General features: G+C 35.2%; 1 protein-coding gene across 4 annotated transcripts; it reads right to left on the bottom strand.

Moving 5' to 3' along the window:
- Positions 1–108: 108 nt before the first annotated feature.
- Positions 109–27123, bottom strand: LOC126817644 (organic cation transporter protein). 4 transcript variants are annotated; one of them, XM_050544740.2, is made up of 10 exons: positions 26818–27123; positions 12378–12742; positions 10334–10564; positions 9522–9718; positions 8366–8593; positions 7118–7252; positions 6110–6195; positions 5319–5439; positions 4295–4367; positions 109–3175 (listed from the first exon to the last, which is right to left on the bottom strand). In XM_050544740.2, exons 2-10 carry the CDS (start codon positions 12702–12704, stop codon positions 2942–2944), a joined length of 1632 nt encoding a protein of 543 aa, XP_050400697.2. In that variant the 5' UTR covers positions 12705–12742; positions 26818–27123; the 3' UTR covers positions 109–2941. The 4 variants fall into 4 exon arrangements, with proteins under 4 accessions (XP_050400697.2, XP_050400698.2, XP_050400696.2 ...); XM_050544741.2 differs by lacking the exon at positions 26818–27123 and adding an exon at positions 26644–26697; XM_050544739.2 differs by lacking the exon at positions 26818–27123 and adding an exon at positions 23285–23431.
- Between the last annotated feature and the right edge of the window lie 576 nt (positions 27124–27699).

Raw genomic sequence — 27699 nt, 5'->3', positions numbered from 1 at the left:
TATATATTAATACCTAGACAAGTGGTAAATATCTATATGTAGTATCTCTTAAATAAAACTTAGACATTTGGAAATTCAATGTATTGATAGGAATCTGGGGCCTAACTAAGATAAAATCCAAATTTTAGTAATTTGATTGGATAATATTAAATTGATTTTAGTCTTTAGCCAATCAAAATTGAAGTATCTACTAAAATTTGGATTTTATCTTTAGTTAAGATTTAGTGAAACAGGCCCCTGGATTTAAAATATGTGATAATGACATACATGTGATTTATGCCATACATGTGATTAAATTTTGGATATTTATAACAATTATTGGAATTTGACCTTTTCATAATAATGTAAAAAGATCTGGATTTTCATGAAAATCTGATAAGCAATTAAAACACAAACTTATAAAATGTTAAATCAATATTGGATTCGTAGAGGATTTAATGCAACAGTGCCCTTAGGATATTACCGGCCCACAGTGACTCTCATATTATCGAAAATTTGAAATATCATCAGAAATTTTCTGTTAAATTTTCAGACGTCCTTAGTAGACGGCCTGTTCAACTGCACATTCCTCACCTTCCCACAATGCAGTACTGTCTAATGTCTAAAAATAGGATTTAAGGTCCACTGGACACAAACTTGGTCATTTTTGGACTTATATATGGTCTTTAGTAGTGGAAGGAAACCGGAGGACCTGCAGAAAAGCGGACGAGGTTGGACAGGCGACCCTACAAATAGGTTTTATTAAAAGAAATAACAATAATACATTAGCACTAACTTGTAAATAAAATCAATATATTAATATATAAAATATCTTTCTTTGTCTATTTATTCACATGTACATCAACAATTGTGTTAATAAAAAATATCTCTTAACCTTCAGTCATCACCATTTGAGAGATTTTGATTCTCTTGCTAACGATCTGATTCAAAACACAGATCCTATTTCGTTTCTTTTTTTAAAATTCAAAATTTCGTTTTATTTGTCTTCACAACACTCGAATCTGGAAGATTTGTTATTTAACAGGCGTTCTGGATGATGTGAGGAATTAGCCAATAAAACTGTCTGTTATAGTGAGTTTAGGCGTGAGGTGCACAGAACTGTGGGTAACCCAATAGAAACATCAACGCTGATTGATTAATCAAAGTCTGACGTCATAGGGTCAAAAGCCATTCATATGACCTCTGACGCAACCTTCCACTACAACTAGTCAGATCTTCATGTAGTGTAGGCCATCGAAAGTATAAAAAAATGAAACGAAATATAGATGTGTGTTTTAATCCGATTGATTCTAAAAGGAATTTTAGTCAAAAATGGTCCAATCACTTTAATCCCATTCAATATGTACAAAAGATAAGATCAATAGAAATAAATTAACACTCAGCATTTCATACTGATGATATCAACAAGGTATGATGAAAACACACCTGTATCAACAAGGTATGATGAAAACACGCCTGTATCAACAAGGTATGATGAAAACACGCCTGTATCAACAAGGTATGATGAAAACACGCCTGTATCAACAAGGTATGATGAAAACACGCCTGTATCAACAAGGTATGATGAAAACACGCCTGTATCAACAAGGTATGATGAAAACACGCCTGTATCAACAAGGTATGATGAAAACACACCTGTATCAACAAGGTATGGACAAAACACGCCTGTATCAACTGGAAGTGTTAGATCAAATATCTGATTATGTATTGCTGATATTTTGGGGTATATTTTTATATTGATAACATGTTAAACAAATAAATCTGAGTATAATTAAGCCGTGAAACTTTAGACAAATGAAAATTTGATTAATTTTGTGTATTCTAATGGACAACTGCTCAACAAAACATAGGCAATATAAGAAAATAGTGATAATACCAAGTTTCTATATGAAGAATCACAATTTTGATAAAAATATGAAAATTTTAAAGACTTAAAAATATCCTAAATATGCCCTGCAGGTAAATATATTATAACCAACATGGATTACAGGTAATTACATTAACAATACAGTCCATGGGATATTACAATAAAACCATGGACATTACATTAAAACCAATATAGCCTCCTGATAGTACAGCCTCATGGACATTACAATAAAACCAATATAGCCTGCTGATAGTATAGCACCATGTATATTACAATAGCCTCCTGATAGTACAGCTCCATGGACATTACAATAAAACCAATATAGCCTGCTGATAGTACAGTTCCATGGATATTACAATAAAACCAATATAGCCTGCTGATAGTACAGCCTCATGGATATTACAATAAAACCAATATAGCCTCCTGATAGTACAGCTCCATGGACATTACAATAAAACCAATATAGCCTGCTGATAGTACAGCCCCATGGTCATCACAATAAAACCAATATAGCCTCCTGATAGTACAGCCCCATGGTCATCACAATAAAACCAATATAGCCTGCTGATAGTACAGCCCCATGGACATTACATTAAAACCAATACAGCCTGCTGATAGTACAGCCTCATGGACATTACAATAAAACCAACACAGCTGGCTAAAGAATGTTAAAGAACACAATATATACAGTTATATTAGGAATTACAAAGTGACTGTTGTGTGTTCAATGGTAGACTACCTGGTACCAGCTGCATGAAGTATTTATAGCTCAAGATTTAATTGTTCAGGAATTTACATGTAAAATAAAAATTAACCATTAACATAGGAATTTCAGACGTATAATCTCAATGGTACCTGTTAGCAGCTACATGATGTACTTGTAGTTCAAGATTTAATCGTTAAGAAATTTACATGTAAAATAAAGACTAAATCATAAACATAGGAATTTCACAAGTATAACCTCAACAGCAATAAATATCGAAACTTTAAAGTGAATGTTATGGGTTCAATGGTACCTTTAGTAGCTACACGATGTACTTGTAGTTGTAGTGTAACCTCAACAATACCTTCTTATTAAAGCCTTGTATCTACTGATTCACTGGGTATATCTTTTTGTTTAGAGTTATCTACCCTGTAATCTTTCTCTATAGAGTTATCTAACTTGTTTTCTACATCTTCTATAGTATCCGCCAATTTCTGGTTATGTGTCTCTGGCAGGAGAAAGATGAGAAATGCTGCTATAAAGGTCATGACCCCAAACACGATAACTGGTATCGAACTTGGTACAGAACTTGATGCAAATTTACTCTGCAAAATTAAAAAAAATTAAATAAGATGGTGTTCAGTCTGTCATATTTATAAAATTATGATGAAGGCATAAAAAGATCCTGTCAATTTCAAAATAAGAAAAAATGCTCCCGTAAAAAACTCTTCTTAATTATATTGCAAGAGTAATTCTACATTTTCTTGAATTAAGGAGAACCAATGTTTGGTGAATATGGTAACGTCAGAATCATCATCATAAAAACTGACAGCTTGAAGGAATTCAGTTTGAAAGTAAACAAAAACTGAAAGTATTTTATTAATCTCAATATTTAGGAGAGTTTCTTAGCTAATTTGTATGAGTGTTTAACAAGTCCCACCAAAGAAAGTCGAAGTAGTCGAGAGGAGCAGGAGTGAAAGTGCACCGTAAACGTAAAGGATTGGGGTTTAATATTCTATTATTCCGCACAAACTTGACGATGATAGGACGGAAATTTTGACCGAACAGTAGCATTTCCACCTACTCCTATCAAATTCATATGTCAAGGATTCTTTAAACTGCACGACAAGAACATGAGCAGACCATGTTTTGTCTGTCCCATCCAAATGACTAAGACACTTTTTTCCCCTTGTTAAGCCCTCCGCATTGTGAGGTTAGTAAACCAGCTCAACACTCAATGAATCACTATTTATTTTACACGTTGAGCCAGATTTAATTGTCTGAAAGCGCCACGGTGACTAAGTGGGTAAGATGCTGGCTCCCTAGTCTGAAGGTCGCATGCTCAAACCCTGCATTGGCCTAGAAAGTTCATCAGGATTTTCCAGCATGGTTTCCCCTTGTCAGTGGTGTAGTACGGAGGACCTGACAACGACATATGTCTGGTTGTGCACGTAAAAGATCACTTGGCAGTTGGAATTCTAGGTCGTAGCACGGATGTCCATGCAAAATATTCCTCATAGCACACTGAATGGCATATGCCCGTCTTCATTAGCCTAGTCGGAGCAAAACAGTAGGACTTAAAACCCTATTTCATTTCATATATGTCTGAAACTCAGATAGGACATCAATGGACCATAAATATTGACAATTTATTACACCTGACCATTCTAGATCCAAGTTTATACTCCCATCAAAACCCTTGTTCCAAATAACGAAGAACTTACCAAACTATTTATCTGAGGAGCAATAACGCCACCAAGTCTGGCCCAAAAAGCACAAGTCCCTAAACCAATATTTCTGAAATATAATTGATACACATCATTATATCACAAAACTATTTTAAGTAAAGCATGTTTAGTCTACAGACTCCACACTATGTCTCTGTTATTGCAATGAATAGAACAAATTCAATTCAAAATTTGAATGTATCAGTTTAACAATCAAAATGCATCATTTCAAATCTAAATGTAACATAATGTAACATTTCAAATCTAAATGTAACATTTCAAATCTTAACATTTCAAATCTAAATGGAACATTTCAAATCTAAATGGAACATTTCAAATCTAAATGGAACATTTCAAATCTAAATGGAACATTTTAAATCTAATTTTGTTTTTAAGGCAATAAACCTGTTGGATTCAAGTCAATATAAAGTATTGAACAGGGTTAATTTATTGTATTATTGTGATTAGCTCTATACAATTAGATCTTTGATTCGGAACAGTAAGTAAAAGCTGACTTGATTCGTTTCTTTGTCCTCGTGTGGACAATTGATTATATCATTCAATCAGATTAAAATACAGATTTATTTTTCATTTCGTTTTTTTTATACTTTCGATGACCTCTAATACATGAAGATCTAACCAGTTGTAGTGGGAGGTCGTGCTAGGGGTCATATGAGCGCTTTAGTCCCTATGATGTCAGACATTGATTTACATTGGTTTAAACACAGTTTCGTGAACAGCACGTTAAGAACTCGCATAACAGACCGTTTCAATGGCCAATTCCTTACATCAATCAGAATGCCTGTTACATAACAACTCTTCCAGATCCGAGTGTTGTGAAGACAAGTAAAACGAAATTTTGAACTATAAAAAAACGAAACGAAATAGGATCTGTGTTTTATCAGGTTGTCCCATTGTTAGATTTCATCTATAGATAGTCAAATTTGGAACAGAGACAGATTATCATCCAATAAAACAAATGAAATCAATAAATTATGGGTGAAATGATCCATGAACTAACCGTATAACTGTAGGATAAAGTTCAGACGTAAATAAGAAAATAACGCTGAACATTCCTGCCATTGAGAATCGACCAGCTATCGCAAAACCTGTTGATATCATTGTTAAATCAGTTCCATTTTCTGTAATAAATAAACACAATTAAATTATATCTATTGTTGAGGCTAAATGTTTACATGGGGGTGTAGTGGGGGGGGGGGCACAATGGTGAGGGGCAACAACGGGGGAGCCCCAATAATGGGGGAGGGAGGATCTCGGGTTGGCTCCGTGCATTGACTGAGAAAGTTCATCGGGATTTTTCAATGTGATTTCCCCTTATAAGTGGTTCAGTAAAGAGGGCCTGACAAGGATGGAGGGCCTGACCAGGATGGAGGGCCTGACCAGGACGGATGGCCTGACCAGGATGGAGGGCCTGACAAGGATGAAGGGCATGACAAGGACGGAGGGCCTGACCAGGATGAAGGGCATGACAAGGACGGAGGGCCTGACCAGGAACAGTGTGTATTTAGAAGGAATGAAAAAAGAGTTTCTGTACTGCCACTGTTGCCGCATAATTTTCCTCATAGCACACTGTATGGCGTATTTCCGTCTTCATTAGCCGGGTTGGACCAGAAAACCCTTATTGTTTTTATTTCTTAAATTTTATATTTTTTAAAAATAATTTACTTGCCAATACTCACTAAAATGACAAAGAAATCAAATTGGTGAGTAGTTTAAGTAGCTAATGATTAACCGAAAGGCTTGAATTGATCCAATGGAAGCGTATGTTAATTACTGTAATAAAATTATTACCTGATATTTTCGGCAATGCTCCAGCAATAATGCACGTAATGGAAGCAACAAATGCATAAAATATCATGGGTTTCTTTCTTCCAAAACTATAAATAGAATCATGACTCATTATATTATTTCAGTTGTCAACACAGTTGTAGCAGACGTCAATCCTGGGGATTTTGTTTTCTTGAACTGACAATAATTAGTTGACACACAAATAGAACAGTTTTAAAACAATCTTCGAAAATTATAATAATAATAAGGCTTCTTATAGAACGCTTTACACCAAACAGTATTATATGCTTAAAGAGCAGAGAAAAGTTTCAGGAAATCACTAATGCTAGGTTCCTACTGTCGTGCGACAAAATAATAGGATTGTCCCTACTGAGTCGACAATCTGGATCAACACATTAGCTACGATTGACCACAACGATTATTCCACAATTAAAACCATGATTTCAATCATATGCTACGATTGACCACAATAGGATCACAACGACTATTTCACAATTAAAACCATGATTTTAATCATAGGGTGAATAGCGATCGTGGGAATCTAGCATTATAAATATGATTTAAACAGGTATGTTTTGAAATGAGGCCATCTGTATATTCAATGAGTTCTATAGATATACAACCAGGTTTTACTGTGGAACAGTTAATAACAACTTGATGTTGTCATATAATAACAACTTGATGATGTCATATAATAAAAACTTGATGTTGTCCTATAATAACAACTTGATGTTGTCATATAATAAAAACTTGATGTTGTCATGTAATAACAAGTTGATGTTGTCATATAATAACAAGTTGATGTTGTCATATAATAACAACTTGATGTTGTCATGTAATAAAAACTTGATGATGTCATATAATAACAACTTGATGTTGTCATATAATAAAAACTTGACGTTGTCATGTAATAACAACTTGATGTTGTCATATAATAAAAACTTGATGTTGTCATATAATAAAAACTTGATGTTGTCATGTAATAAAAACTTGAAAAAAATCTGTACTTACAATCTCATGACACCTATAGCCAGAACATAAGCTATAAACTCTACAACTGCACCAATAAAAAAGTTCAGATATTTATTTCCTGCTAGACTCGTTATTTTAAAAGTTAGACCATAGTATCCTACAGCTACTGCTACCCTGAAAAAACACAACACATGAATATTGATAGAACCATCTGAAACCAAGTCATTATCACCCACAATGGACAACAGACCAACAGATGAATTTTGATAGAACCATATGAAAACAAGTTATTATCACTTAAAAATATATACCTCTACCCATACAATATTTAATGGAAGTCTATGAAAATCAATAGACTTCTTCATCTCATGAACATAAACACGGTGAATATAATGAGTCAATTGGATGATAATTGATAGAACCAATTGACAGACTTAATGGAAGAATGGACGAATGGCCAGAGGTGATGGCAATCTAATACAACCACTTTCAACTTTTAAACAGTAATTTGTTCAAATGTTTGCCCAGAGATAAAGATATGTATGTTAATTTATATAGGAAATTGACCTTAAATTTGAAAACAAACAAATCTAATACTCTAGAAACTGGGTTCCTTGTTCAATAAAAGATAAAAAAATGTAAACAGCATACATAAATTTCAAAACAATCAGTTGATAAATTTAAGTCTGTAGAGTGTTCGGGGGATCACAGTGGCTAAGTGGGTAAGACACTGGCTCGCTAGCCTGGAGGTTGGGTGTTCGATCCCTGCATTGGCCGAGAAAGTTCATCCAGATTTTCCAGCGTGGTTCTCCCTTGTCAGTGATGCAGGTCGAAGTGGCTGACAAGGAAAGCTGTCTAGTCGTTTGGATGGGACAAAAAACCGAGGTCATGTAAAAGATCCCTTGACAGTTGGAATTTGATATAAGAGTAGGCCGTAGTGCCGCTGTCCCGGCAAAATTTCCCTCATAGCACACTGTATGGCATATGGTCCTCTTCATTAGCTCAGTTCGGAGCAAAACAGTAGGATGTTAAACCCCATTTCATTTCATTTCATTTCATTTCTGTAGAGTGTTCACAAGAGTGGATGACATACGGATGGGCTAGATGACAATATACAACCATAGACCTTATGAAACATGTATTATAAGGTTCATGATACAGATGGACGAGACGACAATATACAACCCTACCTCCAGGCTAACGAGCCAGCGTCTTACCCACTTAGCCACGTGATCCCCATGTATTATAAGGCCCATAATACAACCAGATAGAATAAAATTTACTCACCAACAATAAAACATGATTAGACTTCTCTTTCTTAACTCTGGTGTTTTTAACAAATGTATAAAATTATAATTTGTACGACTGTAATCTTTAATACTTTGATTTTTTATAATTTCCCATGTATCAGTGGGAACAGGAAGTTTATTAACACGACATGTTTTCTCGATGAGTTTCCCAGCCTCGTCAAATTTCTTCCTCATTATCAACCATCTTAATGACTCGGGTACAAAACTAGAATTATAAAATTAAAATATTGTTGTAAATGAGGAGTTTTATAAAGGTCATGTGATTAGTGTGACGTAACTGATGTAAAACGAATCACTTATTATAGAGCTACCAAACTATCAACACGTCGCTTCTACAGGTCATCTACTTGAGTGTTTGATGGTTCAACATAGTAAGTCACAAAATATAATAATATAAAGACAGATTAATGGTGGATACACTAGGTAGCTCGGTGGTTACGGGTTTCAGCTGGGGAGGTTTCAGCATGGCTAAATCTATTTGTTAAGGACAGCTCAATTTTTATTAAGGTCGCAGAGATATAAATAAGGTTAGGGCACGTAATTGTTGACGAGATTGTAGGTTAGGGTTAGGGTAAGCATTGGGACTAGGTCCAGGGTTAGGGTTGGGATTAGCGCTAGCCTGTTTACTTCTAGTGACCTATGACAGAAAATTGAGCGGGCCTTATCATTTAACACTAACTGTTTCAGCGCAGCTCATTTCAATGGTATAGTAAAGGGAGATAACTCCAATTTTGAGGTCACCAATTCTGGTTGCTTCATTTGAATATGTTTTGTTAATTATTTATACTGGTCGTTAACTAAATCAATAAGTAGAGACATGACAAACAGTGTGTATCAGAATGTGATACTGATGTACAACTGTGTAGTATAATCAGAATACATTCTAAAGTGTTCCAAACGGCATGCAAGGACAAGACTCTTGGACACTTGACAAACATTCGGCTGTCCAAGACATTAAACGTCATTCTCTTTCTTTCTGTACATCTATATCTCACCGTATTTATTTGAAAAATGTTTTAAAATCTTCCTGAATAATTTCATTAATCGTCCTTTAGTAATTTAATAAAAACAACTGCTTGTTCTGCCCCAAAAACTTGAAAAAGCTCTTCAAAAAATCCAAAATAATGACTTACCATATATAAAAAGCAGCAAGAACACTGGGTATACTAATAGCAAGCTGAATATATCGCCAATTACGTATAAAATATGCCAGACCTGCTACAGTTATTACACTTGCTCCCCAAAAACATTCTATAAATGCACCGATATACGGTCGATGTCTCGGGACAACCAGTTCCATGGCCAGAATATATGATGATGTCTGGAGACCCTGAAAGTTTAACAGAAGTTGATTCTATCAGTCCTAATAGTTTGAAGCTGGAAATTCTGTGTAGTAAAATACAATTGAAATGGGGTTTAAAGTCCTATACTTTTGCACTGACATGGATAAAGAGAGAGGGAATTTCGGGACTAACATACGGTTCAATTTTATTTGAATAATTCGCTTGCACCTCAGTGGTCAAGAGGAGTGGGAGGAAACCGGAGGACCTGGAGAAAACCCACAAGGTTGGGCATGCACCCTACTCCTTGTCACGTACAACAGGTGAATCGAAACCACGCCAGTTAACTAAATGACAGATCTTATGATGCAGCGCGCACGCGTTAATCATTCGGTCACCCAGCCAACCTTGACTGGGAAAATGACGACGCTCATTTGACGGACATTTTGTTCTGACAGTTGCGCTACAGACTACTGGTATTTCAACTGTCTAGGTTTTTTATCATGGACGCCAACGTGTGTTCCTTTTCTCCGTCCTAGCTAAACAATCATACAACGTTCTGTTAGGCCGTCCGTCCTGCATCAATGACAACGGAAAACCATGCAGGAAATCACAAGACCCAAGGGCCTGACAAAAAGCAGAAAAAAATTATATTTAACATTTACCTGCATGAGGATACCTTGAAAAAATCTCAACACAACAAACAAGATGTAGGAGTTAGCGAATGAGATACCAATACCAATAGGTATCGGTAGATATAAACATAACAACATAATTGGCCGTCTACCAAACTGATCCGCAAACCAACCAAACAACAGACCACCAACCATTACACCACAGAAATATATTGTAGTTGCTAGTCCACTTAAATAGGAATCATCACAAACCAGGTCCCACTGTAAATAAACACAATAATATCATCACAAACCAGGTCCCACAAACATAACAAATAATCATCATCACAAACCAGGTCCCACTGTAAATAAACACAATCATATCATCACAAACCAGGTCCCACTGTAAATAAACACAATAATATCATCACAAACCAGGTCCCACTGTAAATAAACACAATAATATCATCACAAACCAGATCCCACAAACATAACAAATAATCATCATTACAGACCAGGTCCCACTGTAAATAAACACACACATATCAAATAATCATCATCACAAACCAGATCTCACAAACATATCAAATAATCATCATTACAGACCAGGTTTCACTCAGATCTTTCACTTTCATATACATGGGGTGTGGGCTGTTTCGTAACCTGGCTATTTCGTACCTAGTTCATTCATACCACAAATCATCACCAATAATTGCAACTCACACATCAGAATAGTTCAGTAGCAGTATTTGTTTTTGTTTTTTTCAAATATCAAATATCATCAACTGCAATATGGTAGCAGTGTCATCATGTCTTATCACTCAGTTGCAAAAGTAATCTAGGTGACGTGAAATCACATGCATGTTCTAATTCTAATTCAAATCATTTAATGATGCGGTAAGGTTTCACCTTTATTTCAGTTTATTTTAACATATATACGAAAGGTATGAATCAATCTGAAGTACGAATGAACTAAGTACTAAACAGCCAGGTTACTAAACAGCTCGCATCATATACATGCATCTAGGATTTCTTCCTTAAAATTTGAAAAACTCCTCTCGGTGGTGAATTATTCCCAAATATTTCCATATACACTGTACGTGTACCCAAATATACCCTTAAAATTACAATTTCATTTTTTCTAAGAAAGCCAAAACCTAATTATTTCTATGTCTTTTGCTCAATAGGTTGTCAACTCACTATTATACGATCATAGGTTATCTTTCTCACACTTAAAAATCTTCACACCGGAAATAATAACACAATTACCTCCCTTGTTTTCCCATTTCCCACCGTGGAATAGCTATCTTCAAACGTTTGAATTTGAAGTTGAACATGATATTTTTGCAAATTTCTCAACTGGCAATAGTAAATTATAGGATTAATAGGATTATTCTTTAACAAGGTAGGACTGTTTATAGATGCCATCTATTTCAGGGCTTTATTTTAATAAATTTAAAAATATGAAATTGTAACTTTAACTCATGATCATACACTGTGGACCCGAATATTTTTTTATACTGTGGACCCAAACATTTCCTTAAATCATACATGTGTACCAATTATTACTACCAACCTTTAAATACTTGATAATATTTATCCATTTTTGTGAAGAAAATCGATGAATTATTTATTTTATCCAAAAAAGCACATGTCGTATTTCTATCCAGTTTGTTAAAACACAATACGTAACATGACAGCCCTTCTCTTTGATCTGCTGTGTGGTCCAAGAGATGATAAAAAGATTCCAGTGCACAGCGCGGTTTACATTGTACATGTAGCTATTTTGGATAGCCTCGTTTATAACACAAATAGTTTCTCTGCAATATTCTGTTATGTACATGTTAATTGAGCCTAATACATTTTGTGAGTTCTGACGTAATATAGCCACGTTTGTCACCAGACACTTTATGATGACATATTTAGAGCCCTTGTTAATCCCGATTGATTTTGTTACGTTCTTATGCACTGGTTGTTGATTGGACTGTTAACAAGTCATATTTTCGGAAAGAAATTCACGATAAGTATGGCACTGTTTGAGTGGAATAGGGTCTAATCAATCGAAACACTGCGAGGAGTATGAGAAATATCTTACCTCTGTAACTATCGTCTTCTCTCGATCATAACCATAAAACATCCAGTCATCTCCAGAACATTTCATAGATCGCGTTTCATTATTATCAAATATCAACTGACTCTCACATTTCGCATTTTTCGTATCAACCAGAACGGCTGAAATTCCAGAAATGTTCAAGTGTTTTCCTGCTACACACGTGTGGGGTGGTGTGGAACCGAAAAACGCCATAATAACATGGTTAAAGACAAGAGGACAATAGTTTAACGCCAGACAAATAAAGATGAGTGTTTGATAACGACCCGGTTTACCCAAACAAGCCAACAACTCATCAAGGTGATTCGCCATTTTCTTTCCTTGATCCCCACCTTTCTCCTTTGACCAACCTGAAATAAATTACAGAAAAATTCAATTGAAAGGCCAAATTTAAAGATGGGTTCCCAGAAAAGTATTTATCGGGTGGTTATTTCCAATAAAAGTATGATAATTTTGTATATATGGAAAGTAGAGATATCAAATCTTACTAGAAAAATACTGGATTCCCCGAAAAACACTCATGGAGCGTATACAGGACAAAAATGTAAGGGTTCCCCTAATCGACAGCCCGACGATTAGGAATTTCTGCACGCGTGATGTCAAAGGTCACATGCGAACATTGAGCGCTTGATGTACAAGTTGATAATCTTTATGAAGTTTTAGACGTACAACACTTTCTGAGATAAAAATGACGGAAAAAGACGCGGGTAGTGGATAATCCGAGAATTTAATTAGGATTCGATATTTGTAATAAATAGTATGCAATTAAAGACAACATCATCTTATGTCTGCAATGAATTCTCCCCGGACTTCCAAGAGAGGTAAGTCACATGACGTACATGTAAACATGACCTGGTTTGATCGAATTTTTATAGCAGGACATTCCTTCGCAAAAACAATGTTTGAGAAGGATTTGAAGCAAAGTTATAACAAATTAATTAGTTTGAATATGTTTTTAGTCCATATATACCATTAAATCACCCAGTTTGTACGCGTGAATACGCGGGAACCCATCTTTAATAAAGGAGCCTGGAAAGCCGAATGATCCAATGCATGCGCTTTATATCATAAGGTCTGTAAGTCATTGAGTCAAGTAATGTGGTTTCGATTTCACAAGGAGTCCTTTAAACAAACATTATGCAAGAACTAAATCTGCCTATTGCAGGTCTTTCTTTAGGCCTGAAATGTTTTCTAAAGTATTAATTAGACATTAATTAACTGATCCAGGCCTTAATCAAGTCTCGATGGCATCAGATTTCTCCGATATTAAATAGATTAGAATGGTTCAGCGATACTTTGATTTAATCAAATATGGAGGACCGAGACTTAGCTTCGATCAACCAGTACGGTGGTTGAAATTATTGCACACGCCTGTCAAACCTTCAAACGCTAATATCTTCGCTTGCAATAGAGTAATTTGAATGAAATTTTCAAATTATTCATTTTACTTCAACTACTTTCGAACTATTATAGCAAGAATGGCTAGTTCTTTATCTAATGTTATATAATTTATCTTTAACAGAGGAGGTTGGACAGTCGAATAATCTAATATGTGTGCTTTAGGTCATAAGGTCTGTCATTGAGTTGAGTGATGTGTTTACGATCCCACACTTGCATTTCACAAGGTGTGGGGATGCCTGTCTAACCTTGTGGGTTTTCTCTGGGTCTTTCGGTTTCCTCCCACTGCTAATAACCTCTTACTCGCAAGCAAATGGATCATATGTTAGTCCCAAAATAACATAGTTTGAGTTTAACAATCAAATTGTTTGAATTAAACAGTTAAAAAACATTTGAATTTAACAGTTAAAAAAAACATTTGAATTTAACAGTTAAAAAAAACATTTGAATTTAACAGTTAAAAAAAACATTTGAATTTAACAGTTAAAAAAACGTTTGAATTTAACAGTTAAAATGTTTGAATGTAATAAGTGAAAAGTTTGAATATAGTAAGTCAAAATAATTTGAATTTAACAGTGAAAATGTGTAAATTTAACAGTCAAAATGTGAGAATTTAATAGTCAAATTGTGTGAATTTAAACTGTTTGAATTTTACAGTCAAAACGGTAACGATAATAAATTCTATAAGGTTCTTGATTATACCCTAATGAAAAATCGATCATAGTTTTGAAAATTCAATTTACTAACACATATTCACAAGATTTTATTATCTGGTGTTACGGACCTACTTATATCAGTTTCAAGTTCTCAACCTTAGATGATGGCTTGTAGGTTTAGTCTAAGTTCGGATCACAAGCCACCCCCATATGTGCTACTACGGGCAGTCCTTGTGTGTATTCGGTGCCGTAGAAAATCTCAGACTGGACGTAGAGACTTTTAGTCTTGTACATACAAAATTTTAGTTTCTTTCGTGGTCAGTGAGCTACCAAACTATAAGACCTGTGCGTGTCAAAACACATACGGCAGGTTGTGAGCTTGGCTTAAGACAACATACAATAATAGAACAACTCACTTCTTGATATAATCTGGTAACATATAATAACCTTAAAACTAGAATAATAATGACCAGCAACTAATAATAATAATACTATAATAATTCTATAATCTGGTAACATATAATAACATTAATAGAACAACATACTTCTTCTAGATAAAATTCTATAATCTAGTAACATATAATATAAGAACAATAACGACCAACAGGTTAGACAACTTCAGGAGTAACAGCAACTAATAAATATCATATCTAAATCTAGAATATATTTTCTTGTCTTTGTGACAAGTTTAAGTGATCTTGTCTTCATGGTAAATGATATTTTCTTGTCTTGGTGACAAACAAATTGTGTATAGCATCAAGTTGACATGGATTGGAGTCTAGGTAACCAACATTACATTAAGGTTAGAATAAGGACAATCTATGGCTGTAAATTACACAATGTTTTATTTCACATCATACCTACATCCCTGTATTTGAGCAAAATGTCCTATTACGTGAATAGTTAGTGACAATCCTGTACATGTATGATCATGATACCTGTAGACCTACATGTATGATGATGACAAGGTGATTCTAAACCGTGTCAAACTTACAGTGTGTAGTTAAATTGTGCTAATTGTCATTCTAATTTAATTAGTAGTTTAATAGTGTTTCATTACATGTATTTAAAAATAGACACAAAGCGTGGAAATACACCTACACAGTCCGCTATGTCTAAAAATAAGTTTAGCCATAGACAGTAGATTATCCAAAAGGGAAATGAGGTTTAACGTCCACTTGACATAAATTTGGCCATTTCGAGACTAACATATGGTTTAAGTTTATTACAATAATTCGCTTCTGCATAGGGGTCTTTAGTGGTGGGGGGGGAACCGGAAGACCCAGAGAAAACCCATGAGGTCGGACTAGCGAACCTACTCCTTGTCACATACAGCCGGAACCACGCCAGCTGACTCAGTGGCAGACCTAATGTCATGCTAAGCATTTGGCCACCCACTCCCCCATTATTCAAAAGGACAATTTGGATGTTGACCAAATTTGATTAGGATCACCTTTAGAAAAATCTGATCTCTATGATGTTCACAAGCTTTTCTAGAAGTGTAATATATCTAGGAAAAAGAAACTCCTAATTTACTAAAAAAACAACAGGATTCATACTCTCTGATCCCTAATCCTTCCCACCAAATTTGAAAATCAATAAGGACCATCCTCGACTGAAAAAAAATGTGGTTTGTTCTCTTACAGCTCTAATGCTTCACACAAACTTGAAAATAATTCATGATCACAATAATGCATAACTGCAAAACATAAGGTTGCACAATGCTCAAATGCAATAGGGTTCTTCCTCTCGTGATCCCAATGCTTCCCACTGAAATGTGGTTGTATAATGATGTCAGGCACTATTGAAGTAATACCCAACAGTTAAACTTTTTGCTAGACATATATAAATAAGACAAAGTTTAAAATATCTTTGATAAATTGACAGGCTACCAGATGGATTATGGCAGACACAGTCATCTAAATTTGTGCCTGTTAATATATTTGTGACATGTGCGTTATTTCCAGGTTTGAATTACCTGTTGAATGTACATGTACTGCATTATTTAGCTTACCTGTTATATACAGACAGTTTAGAATATTACCGTAGACTAGCAAATGGTTTTCTGTCACTGGTTGGTCAGCATTAACCAAGAGTGATTTTTACATGTACATCTTCTCTTGTTAAGCTTCATATTTTATCATCGCTAGAAAAGCCTAGTCCAAACCCCACTCAGTAATAACAATTTGGCTATCAATATTGTCTTGGTTCAGAAAGTTTTAACGTAATGGCATTCTTGATTAATTATGATAATCGTTTACTTCAACTGTACGTAGAGGAACCATATGCTGCCATCAGTTTTTCCATCTGTCGTAATTATCTACCATGGATAATTAAATTTATTTAAAATACGTACACAGCCATATATACGCAACAGAGATGGCAAAAGATGAAAGAGGACAGTTTTTATATACATGTAGTAAATTTAATATATTTGTATCTAAATGAGGGGAGTCGCGGTGGCTCGGTGAGTAAGACACTAGCTTGTTAACCTAAGGGCCCAGTGTTGACCAAGAAAGTTCATCAGAATTTTCTGACATGGTTTCCCCTTGCCAGTGGTGCAGGTCAGGGGACAACATATGTATATAGTCATTCAGATAGGATGAAAAACTAAGGTCCTTTGTACCCATTGGCGTACATGTTAAAGAACACTTGGAAGTTTTAATTCAATATAAGAGTAGGCTGTAGTGCTGCTTCCTGGGCAAAATGTCCCTCATAGCAGACTGTATGGTGTATGCCTGTCTTTATTAGCCCAGTCAGAGCAGCACAGTAGAACGTTAAACCCCATTTCCTTGTCATTTATTTAAAGTAAAGATACGCTAAACAGTAAATCTTATGCAAGAACCGACAGGAAAGCAAACATGGATAGTTTTCATCAACCCTTCCTTGTAGTGTCAAATTTGACAATGAACCCCTCCCACATGTATGGCGCTATGGCGTGTCGCATGTGCAGCTCAGTGGCTCTGTTGGGGCGATAAGCTCTTCATCCGTGATCAAAATGCATAGCTATTTGCATTTCAATATCAACTACTTTTTTTGAAGAGTAGGCCTATACATTCATATTACATAATCATATGCCTTGCTACCCATTTGTGTCAATTGCTAGCATATATATACATGTATAGCCCCTTTAACTGGTAAACCCTGTTTTTTTTCTGTTCCGTCTGAATGGCAAACTAGGTCATTTACGGCTTACACAAGGTTAAATTTTATTTCAATAATTTGCTCACACGTAGGGATATGTAGCAGTGGGAGGAAACCGGAGGTCCCAGAGAAACCCCACTGTTCAACAGATTTGGCAAAATTGTTTTTACGACATGTCTATACTCGCGACTTTCTCAGTAAAGATTAATCTTACATACCATGATTTTATTTATACATGTTTTTAAATTTTTATATATGACTGTTTATAGACCTACTTTTTGTCTTATCATAGAGTTTGTTTATGGGTTATGCAGTCTTTTTGCTCAATATTTCACGTTCTCTTTAAAGTTATGTAAATTCATAACATACCGTCAGTGAAAATATATTGCCATTTGTAATAGTTTAAATGGTAAAAAATTACTAGTTTTGATGTGTAATTAAATATTAAAGTGAAGATACTATCAATTAAATATAAATCAATAATATTCTTTCTGACTGACAGATCAAACTAACCAAACTCTAAAATCATCAATATTTACCAAAATCTTACCAAAAAAATGTAAATTTAAATTCCTTTTCTTCAATTCTACACCAAAAGTGAACAAAAAATGCCATACATAAGGCGGCAGACAAAAAAAACCCTACAAATAGACAGCTCTGAGGAGAGGAGTTAATGATGGTCTCATGGCCTGGGTCCATTTACGTACATGCCAAGGTTTAACATCCACTGAACACAAACTATATCATTTCGGGACTAACACATGATTCAATTTTATTTCAATAATTCTCTTGTACGCAGGGGTCTTTAACAATTACAGGAAACTGGGCCCTTATTCACGAAAACTTAAACTAAGATAAAATCGAAATTTTAAGAAATACTGCAATTCGATTGGCTGACCAGTAAAATCAATTTGCATATATCCAATGAAGTTGCAGTATTTCTTAAAATTTCGGTTGTAACTTAGTTTAAGTTTTCCTGAATAGGGGCCCAGGAGGGACAAGCGGGGAATCGAAACCATGACACTTGACTCAATAACAGACCTTACGATCCTAAGTGCATATTTTAGACCATTTGATCGTATTTAGGCTAGGAATCAAAACCCTTCCAATTAACTCAATAACAGACAGTCATTGTTTTTTAAGGCAAGCGATCACTCTCGAGCGCCTTGCAACTCACCTGAATGTCGACCAACGGGAGGTTTTTTCTCCCTCTCCTTAAAATTGAAACTCACTCATTTATGAAACAAGGAATGATCCCATAACATGCTGTTATTGATCTTCAGAACCATTTCCCATACATACAACTAATCACTCTCCTTAATATCCTATTCACTCTTCTTATCAAAACTGGGAGAGTTTTTTTTAGGGGAGCGATTTTTTTAGGGGAGCGATTTATTTAATTTGTTGATTAAGGAGAGCTTTTTTCGGCTCTCCTCTAAAATACAAACAACAACAACTGGACATAGACCTTACGATCTAAAGTATACGCATTAACCCTTAACCGGTCGACGTCATTTTGACGTTATGACGTCAAGTGGTCAGGCTAAATAAAGGCTGACGTGAAATATTTTGTATGCCTATTTCAATCGACTACTGCCGAATAATTATAAGTGATAGACTCTTGCCATCAATAAAAAAGTTGCTGGGGATAAGTTGATCTATAATTTGCAAATCATTCTAAATCCTTTTCATCAAAAACATCATCTTCAGAATCGGTGTCATCGATATAATCTGATTTGGAATAATTCATAAGTATTTCAACCACTTCGAGCGTCTTTAACATTCCCGACACCGTTAAATTACGTTTTTCTACAAAAATGTTGAACAGAGACATGTTTTTCTCAATGCCCTTGACAAGACAAGTTCCTGTCTGACATGCATGCATGGCCATATCAATTAAATACGAAACTAAAGGTTTTTGCTGTGGTCGTCTTAAGTCGATCGTGACCACTTAGCTGTATAACGTTGTGTAGACTATAGTCGACAATGACCGGTTATGGGTTAAACCATTTGCCCCACCCCATCCCCACCCACATGGCCTAAATTTTGATATAAAAACATCGTACCTAAATCGGATTCTGTGTTTAATGTATGTTAATATCTCCAAGTCAAGTGTCTGTCTATCGTGAATCAGGAATGAATCACCTGTTTCTATTACAGGTAGAATTTATCCAGGTTATAATGAAACCAATAAAATCAATCACTAATAAAGGTGGTGTATATTGATTATTGTGGGATTGTATAGCAGGTAAATACAGCAGATTATAACACGTTCTATCTATTCTCATTGTTACTGTCATTATTAAGGAAATGAGAGAGATAGAGAGAAATGGGGTTTAACATCCACTCGACACAAACTAGGTCATTTCGGGACTAACATATGGTTTAATTTTATTTCAATAATTCGAAGTGGGAGGAAGCCGGAGGACCCGGAGAAAACCCAACAGGTTGGACAGGCGACCCTACTCCTTGTCATGTACAACCGGGGATTCGAAACCACGCCAGTTGACTCAATGACAGGCCTTACGATACAGCGCGCACATGCTAACTATTCGGCTACCCAACCCCCCTACTATTAAGGAAACAAAATCCTCACGAAAGCCACTTTAAGAGAAATAATTGGATACAGAAAAAATATGCTCCACATAAGTTTGATCCCCATAAAGCATGATACAGATCATTGTTTATACAACCAGGTAAAATTACATTAATTACTTTTTTATGTTTGGTTTTTGAATTACTATATTTAGGTAAATTACTTATTTCATTATATTTTTTTACATTTTATATTTAATAAATACTGTTTTAAATAAAATTAACTGTCAAACAACTTGTTGCCTCATTGTTGTGTAGCACATTCATTCGTAGAATGTTGGGTGTGTTAATTTTATGAATTTATTTAAATGTAATTTTATATCTGATAAATATCTTTTTAATAGGTAATAAAATTAAAGATACATTATGGGAGATTTTTATAGAGAGTTGGCCATTCTTGCTATAACAGTTCAAAAGTAGATGATGAAAGGAGAATATATTGAAAATTTCAGTCAAATTACTTTATTCTGAACATAGTTATCATCGTTGTAATATTTGACTAGAAATGGTAGTGAAATGTGCCTTCACCTTGGCCGAACGTTTGATTGACAGACGTTAACTCCACCTACATATCTCGATTATCAAGTAAAGTTTTCAATGGCATGCGGAAACGCTCTACAGCGGCCCCGCTAAGTACACTCTATCATTTAGCCTCGATCTAACTGACGTATTGTCACCAGGGTGCGCCATATTTGAATTTATCAATAAGTGAAATCCTATTTAAATCCGAGCTGTAGCCGAGCCATCCGTGGGTCTACAGAGTTGATTTTGGGCTTGTTGTTTAAATAAAGATCTAATTTATAATTTCTATAACATCTGAAGCCTAAATTAAGACTTGCAATAATCAGATTTTGCTCTTGCATAATGTATGTTTAACTGTCATACAACTTGATACCTTGCCGTGTGGCACATTTAAAACATACATCTTATAATAATACAGTATTTAGCAATTTTCGATTTAATGATATACCTGTACAATGAAATGAAATGGGGTTTAACATCCTACTGTTCTGCTCCGACTGGGCTAATGAAGACGGGCATACGCCATACAGTGTGCCCAGGCAGCAGCACTTTGACCTACTGTGAAGGGATCTTTTACATACTCGCCAATATGTACACGGGACCTCGGTTTTTCGTTTAATGATATACAATGATTAAAATATAAACAAAATACTTGATTTTCTTATTTTAATTCCGTCGTCTTGGAAACCAACAGCAAAGTCCAACAAGATGATTAATCTGAGTAGCAATCGAAAATCTATAACAGCAAATGACCATACTCCCCGCCATGTTTCATTTGATTAGAGCTAATCCTACAAAATACTGCTTTAATGGAAACAAATTTCTGTTCCAAATTATGACTCGTCAATAGCACAATTAACAACCAATAGCTAACTGTGTAACAATGTCATTACGTTTAAAACAAAGCTCCAAATTAGACCAAAAATGTTTACATAACGTTACATCATGACTCACGATTTTATTATTCCCAATTAACCAGTGCATAGCAGAATATTGCAGAAAAACTAATTGTGTTACAAACGAGGCTATCAACATGAATACAATGTAAACAATACTGTATGGAGATGAACAAGACTTTCACCGTTTTTACTACCTTATATCACTGTCCAAAATTTTAGGGAAGACCCCCAGATTAAACGAAGGGCTGACGTAGGAGAGATTTGATTGAACGGGAAGAATAGAAGTACTCTCTCAAAAGCTCAGGTATCAGAAACCAATCCAGCAATGGCCAGAGTGGGATTTCTCGGGCCATTGCTTCAGGTATATGGGGCATGATATGGCATAAATATTTCAACTATCTTCAATTTATCAAATATTTGTTGAAGGGATTATACTAATGTGCTGCTATTTGTTGTTGTTTGATAATATTGGGTAGTATTTGAATAGTATTTGGGGTTATAAATTGGGGAGGCAAATAGGACAGTGAGACATCGGTAATCTCTATTTTTGAAAAAAAATATTGTAATACGCCCGTTTTGCATCATCATGTTGTAGTACTGGGTAGTATGTGGTGGTATTGTGTTCATATTGGGTAAATAGTCCCGTGCCTATAAACTGTCTTTTGTTAAATTAAAGTTTAAAGATACATAATGTAAGATTTAGATAAAGAGCTGGCCGTTCTTGCTATAATAATTCGAAAATAGATAATGTAAAATGAATATATTGGAAAGATCATCCAAATTATTTTGAGCAAAGTTATCAGAGTTTGAAGATTTAGCTTAGATTGTTTATAATCATAGCAACGGTACTTGACATCGAAATTTAGTCTTGATTATCCGTTTTACCGTTAAATTATTCTGATCCATGTAAATCATGTTGTACATGGAATGTTCTAGCGAGTTGATTATAGGCTTGTGTTTGTCATGTGCATTCATCTAAATATCTAATTAATAGTTTACTTAAAGTGGCTAAGTCTCTAACTCAATATCACCCAAAGTCTTACACATTGAAAGCATGAATTATTTGTCAATTTAAAACAACATTGATGTTGTGATCTTACCTGGAAAAGATGAGCTTCTGATATCCAATATTTAAGACAAAATAAACATTTTACCATTGGTACACGAATCGTGTACCATAGTGTGTTTCAGCATCATTTGTAACAAGTGACCAGAAAGAGCCAGGCTAGTCATATTCCACAACTCATGTCATACGGCGACGCCATAATTTATCTGGTGAGCATGGGCAATAGACTAGAATAACCAGACGCTAGAAATTTCTATTCGGTTGAGACTCATGCCGTATCTCGCTGGACCTAACAGATTTGAATTTAGAGTCAAAACGGAAACAATTGAATGTAAATCAGTTTATATACAATCAGATTACATTATTATATGCATTGCGATCCATTTGGGTCAATTTCTAGGTCCCAAATATTAGCGATTTAGCTCCTTTAACATTTTAACGTTAACAGAAAAACTTGCAATAACCCACGTAATGCACCTTGTAACGGATTCTTGTAATTGATGGCCTCTTATGATTACAAATCACATTTTAGATTTAAAAAGAACAAATCAAAGAACTTTACTTTCAAATTTCTATGCTAAGTTTTATTTAATAATTAGTAAATAATGTTACCTGCATTTTGATCTCCATTATGAGGTAAACTCATCTTTAAAACCCTTTTTTAAAACACGAGAATGAAACAAATATAGTGAAGGTGTTTCTGTACAACCAGGTATGCTTATTATTGTTGTTGAAATGCAGTTACATGTCTGACCCCAACCAGATAACGGGTCACTGGTTTTTAGTCCATGAAGTACAATAGGTAGATAAATAAAGATAAGCCAAAGACTCTTTCATTCATTCAAGTTGGTTATATTTCAATAATATACATGTACTATATGTACAGTATAATAAGTTATAAACTGGTTGAACAGGTTTATACGTTAACATGGCCTTGGACTTTAAATATGCAGACTACATTATCAACCACATGTATAGGCTTTTTTTTTCACATAGGTTGAAGTGTGTAATGTGTAGGCCTATATATTCTCACCTGGTCAAAAAGATACAGAATGTGTTTAAAGCCTCAACACAGTACTGAAGTCATCTTGAAAGTATATTTTTATTTACTATGTGCATAATGTGATGGAAGAGATTTTTTACCCAGCCAACAGTGTTTCTCGTCCCGTTCATCAACGAGATGTCAGGGTTTGTGTAACCTACCAGTCAATGATGGAGTTATAAATCTTGAAGGGTTTCTCATTCCCTTCATCAACGAGATATCAGCGGTTTGTGTAACGACCCGTCAATGAGCAGACAGGATGCAGTTATAAAACTTGAAGAAATCAACCATTTTATCGATGGTACCAGTATATGCACCTTGTTGGTGAAATTTAACCTCATTTCCCAGGATATTTAAACTAAAGATGATGGCACAGTAGTTTCGAATGTTTCCATGGTGATACATGTACGTGAAGCAATGATCGCGAGTTTTACAACATCTAGCCATTGCTTGATTAGTCTGAAATTGTCAAACCTTTAGGTACGTTACCTCGTGTTACCACAGACACGTGAACAATAACGTTGTCCAATCAGAGGTTGTGATACAAACATATAAAGGATTTTACGTTTACAGCTGTTGAAAGTTTTCTCTTAGTTACAAGTTGTAAGGTTGTAACTTACTAGCAGAATCGATATGACGATATGACAGTGATTCAATCGGCAGCGTAAAATATTTGGCCGAAAATATCTAACATGCTAGATACAGGAGATCGGTCTAGTGAATGGTTGCCGAGCAGAATTGTTGTCGCCGCGAACGGGCAGACAAGCAATTTTTTCGGGCGGTTTAAAGAATATTTCGAGAGAATTATGCTTGTCTGCCCTAGGTGTAAGATGTCAAGTGGTTTATAACATAATCACAGCAGAAAAATCTGAGGCTGAAAAGATAATGTTTCAGCAACCTTGACATTGAGTGAACCTTGAACTTCTATCGTGGAATCTGGAAGGCTTTGAGCTGGGTCCTAGAGTATTATGTGAAGGCCATGATAAGATGTACAAAGTTAAAGCGAGATCTAGTCTTCTCTTAAAGATTGCTGATATCGCAATTATATCGCTTTTCTTTTAATTACAGTGCTAACGGGTTAAGATTTACTGTACGGTGACTGTGTACAATTTCAGGACTGAGAGAGAGAGAGAAATGGGGTTTAACGTCCACTCGACACAAACTAGGTCATTTCAGGACTAACATATGGTTCCATTTTATTTCAAAATCTTTAGCAGTGGGAGAAAGCCCACGAGGTTGGACAGGCGACCCTACTCCTTGTCACGTACAACCGGGGATTCGAAACCACACCAGTCGACTCAATGACAGACTTTATGATACAGCGCGCGCACGCTAAGCATTCAGCCATCCAACCCGCCCTCGGGACTGAGAAATGGGGTTTAACATCACTAGGTCATTTCGGGACTAACACATGGCCCAATTTTATTTCAATAATTCGCTTGCGCGTAGAATTCTTTAGCAGTGGGAGGAAACCAGAGGAACTGGAGAAAACCCACAAGGTTGCATAGGTCACACTACTCCTTGTCACGTACAAGTGGGGAATTGAAACCACACCACTTGACTCAAGGACAGATATTATGATATAACACGCATGACTTGGGGAATATGTCTAGCCTCGTTCTTCGAGTCCTTGTTAATGTTACAAATGGCGCTGAAACGCATTATGGTACACGATCCATGTACCAATGGTAAAATGTTTATTTTGTCTTAAATATTGGATATCAGAAGCCCATCTTTTCTCGGTAAGATCGCAACATCAATGTTGATATAAAAAGTAATTTGTGTTTTTCCAATGTCGAAGACTTTGGACGATTTTGAGTCTTGGCTACTTTAAATAACGATAAAAACAAACACATCCTGTTTATCTCCACATTTTTAGCTAAGTTTTTGGAGAGGAAAGATAAAATAGAAATAATTTTGTTAAAGGGGCATTCAGTAAGATTAGATAAAGAGTTGACAGTTTCCGCTATAATAGTTAAAAAATGAATAACGTATACAGAATTTGCTGAAAATCTAAGTCCAATTGTTCCACTCTGAATCAAGATATTAGCGATTGAATTTTAGGCCTAGCCTCGATCTTCATTACAAAAGTTGGTACAATAAAAAACAAAGTCTCGATTATCCATTTTTACTTTTAATTATCCATCACAAAATGTTTTCAAATCCAGTAAATATCGCAAGCTAATTACTGGTATCATGAGTTGATATGGTCTGGATTGGTTAATAAATGTCTTATTAATAATTTGGATAACATTTAAGGCATAAATAAAAACCTGCAATAGTCAGAATTAAAGGAGCTATATATCACTAATAATTGGGACCTAGACATTGCCACAATATAATAAAGTAATATGAATGTATGTAAACTGATTTACATTCAACCGTTTCTGTGTCTAGGCTACTGCAATTTCTAATCAGTTAGGTTCGGCGATATACGCCAGAAGTCTCAATCGAATGCGAATTTGTTGCGTCTTGTTATTCCAGCCTACACCCATAGTTATTTATTGCGCATGGCATGCTCTCCAGATAAGAATGTGACGTCACCATTTGACATGACTTGTGGAATATGTCTAGCGTCGTTCTTCGAGTCCCTTGCTACAAATGGCGCTGAAACGCATTTATGGTACACGATTGGTAAAATGTTTATTTTGTCTTAAATACTGGATATCAGAAGCTCATCTTTTCCAAATAATAAGATCAAAACATCAATGTTGATTTAAGCTGACAAATAATTCATGTTTTCAATGAGGAAGACTTTGGATGATGTTGTGTTAGAGACTTAGCCACTTTAAATTGACAAATAATTCGTGTTTTCAATGTCGAAGACATTGGATGATATTGAGTTATAGACTTAGCTACTTTAACTCTTGCATAATGTTAAATTAATTTAAGCAAACAGATAAAAATAAAATTGGACTGAATATCTCACCATCTGGCCGAAACGACTCTCCCACTTCGACTATTTGTCTTCCTCTATTTCAGACCAACGTCTTAAACGAACGCAACCGGGTTCTTTCCGGTTGAGCGGCGTTCGATTGAGAACGGGTCAATATTAAAACATTTAAATAAGCATTATATAAATATGAATTAACTGTATACTAACCCTTTAAATTAAATTATTCCTGTTCTATCTGACGTCTTTGCCTGTTACATAATTATATACCGTCAATTCATTTAAAAGACAGAACACGAATCTATCGCGTGTAATGTCAGAGCTGCTTAAATTACGAAACCGCAAAATTATGGAATAGAACCAGTTAAAGCGAAACGAAAGATATACGTACAATTCCCAGAAAACCCACCGTTCAGCGAAAGGATATTAATTGTGAATACATATATTGTTTCCTTTCGATATCAATGATATTTCGAAGGAATACCATTGTATGACGTGACGTATTATCAACATCTATGTATGGAATGCATTGAACGGGATTATTATAATGTGCATCAAATCTTGTTAATAAGTCACGCCTATTATCAGTGACAGACATGTAGCAACAGCTCATCGACCTGTATGCACATGGTACATGTTGATTAACAATAATATGCCATAGTGTGACGAAATGTTATGACATATAATTAATATGTACTATATACAAGATATGATTAGTATTTATAAGATATATCGCCATATTTAGTACGTGTGTTCTTTCTAGAATTGATCGCGGGTAACGACATACCGACCTGAATAAAAAAAATAATGATTGTTGCGGAAAGGTTTACGTACGTTTTGCGGTCCTTTCTCGATGAAATGAAATGAGGTTTAACGTCCTATAGTTCTGCTCCGGACTCGGCTAATTATGAAGACCGGCGCATACGCCATAGTGTGCTATGAGGGAAATTTTTCCCGGGCAGCGGCACTACGGCCTATACTCTTATATCGAATTCCAACTGCCAAGCCTTTCCCGATGAAATGAAATGAAATGAGGTTTAACGTCCTACTGTTTTGCTAATGAAGACCGACGTACTATGAGGGAAATTTTGC

This window comes from Patella vulgata, chromosome 4, assembly GCF_932274485.2.
Source record: "Patella vulgata chromosome 4, xgPatVulg1.2, whole genome shotgun sequence".
Lineage (NCBI taxonomy): Eukaryota > Metazoa > Mollusca > Gastropoda > Patellidae > Patella > Patella vulgata.
The sequence above is the reverse complement of the archived record's forward strand: the minus strand, read 5'-3'. Positions and strand labels throughout refer to the sequence as shown.

Bases quoted from the DNA above. Each gene is read 5' to 3' on its own strand.
- LOC126817644 (XM_050544739.2), bottom strand. From the start codon at position 23,318: ATGAGTTTACCTCATAATGGAGATCAAAATGCAG. The intron at 12,743-23,284 runs GTAACATTATTT...AATTTATTTCAG, and splicing joins TAATGGAGATCAAAATGCAG to GTTGGTCAAAGGAGAAAGGT. The intron at 10,565-12,377 runs GTAAGATATTTC...GTTTATTTACAG, and splicing joins AGAAGACGATAGTTACAGAG to TGGGACCTGGTTTGTGATGA.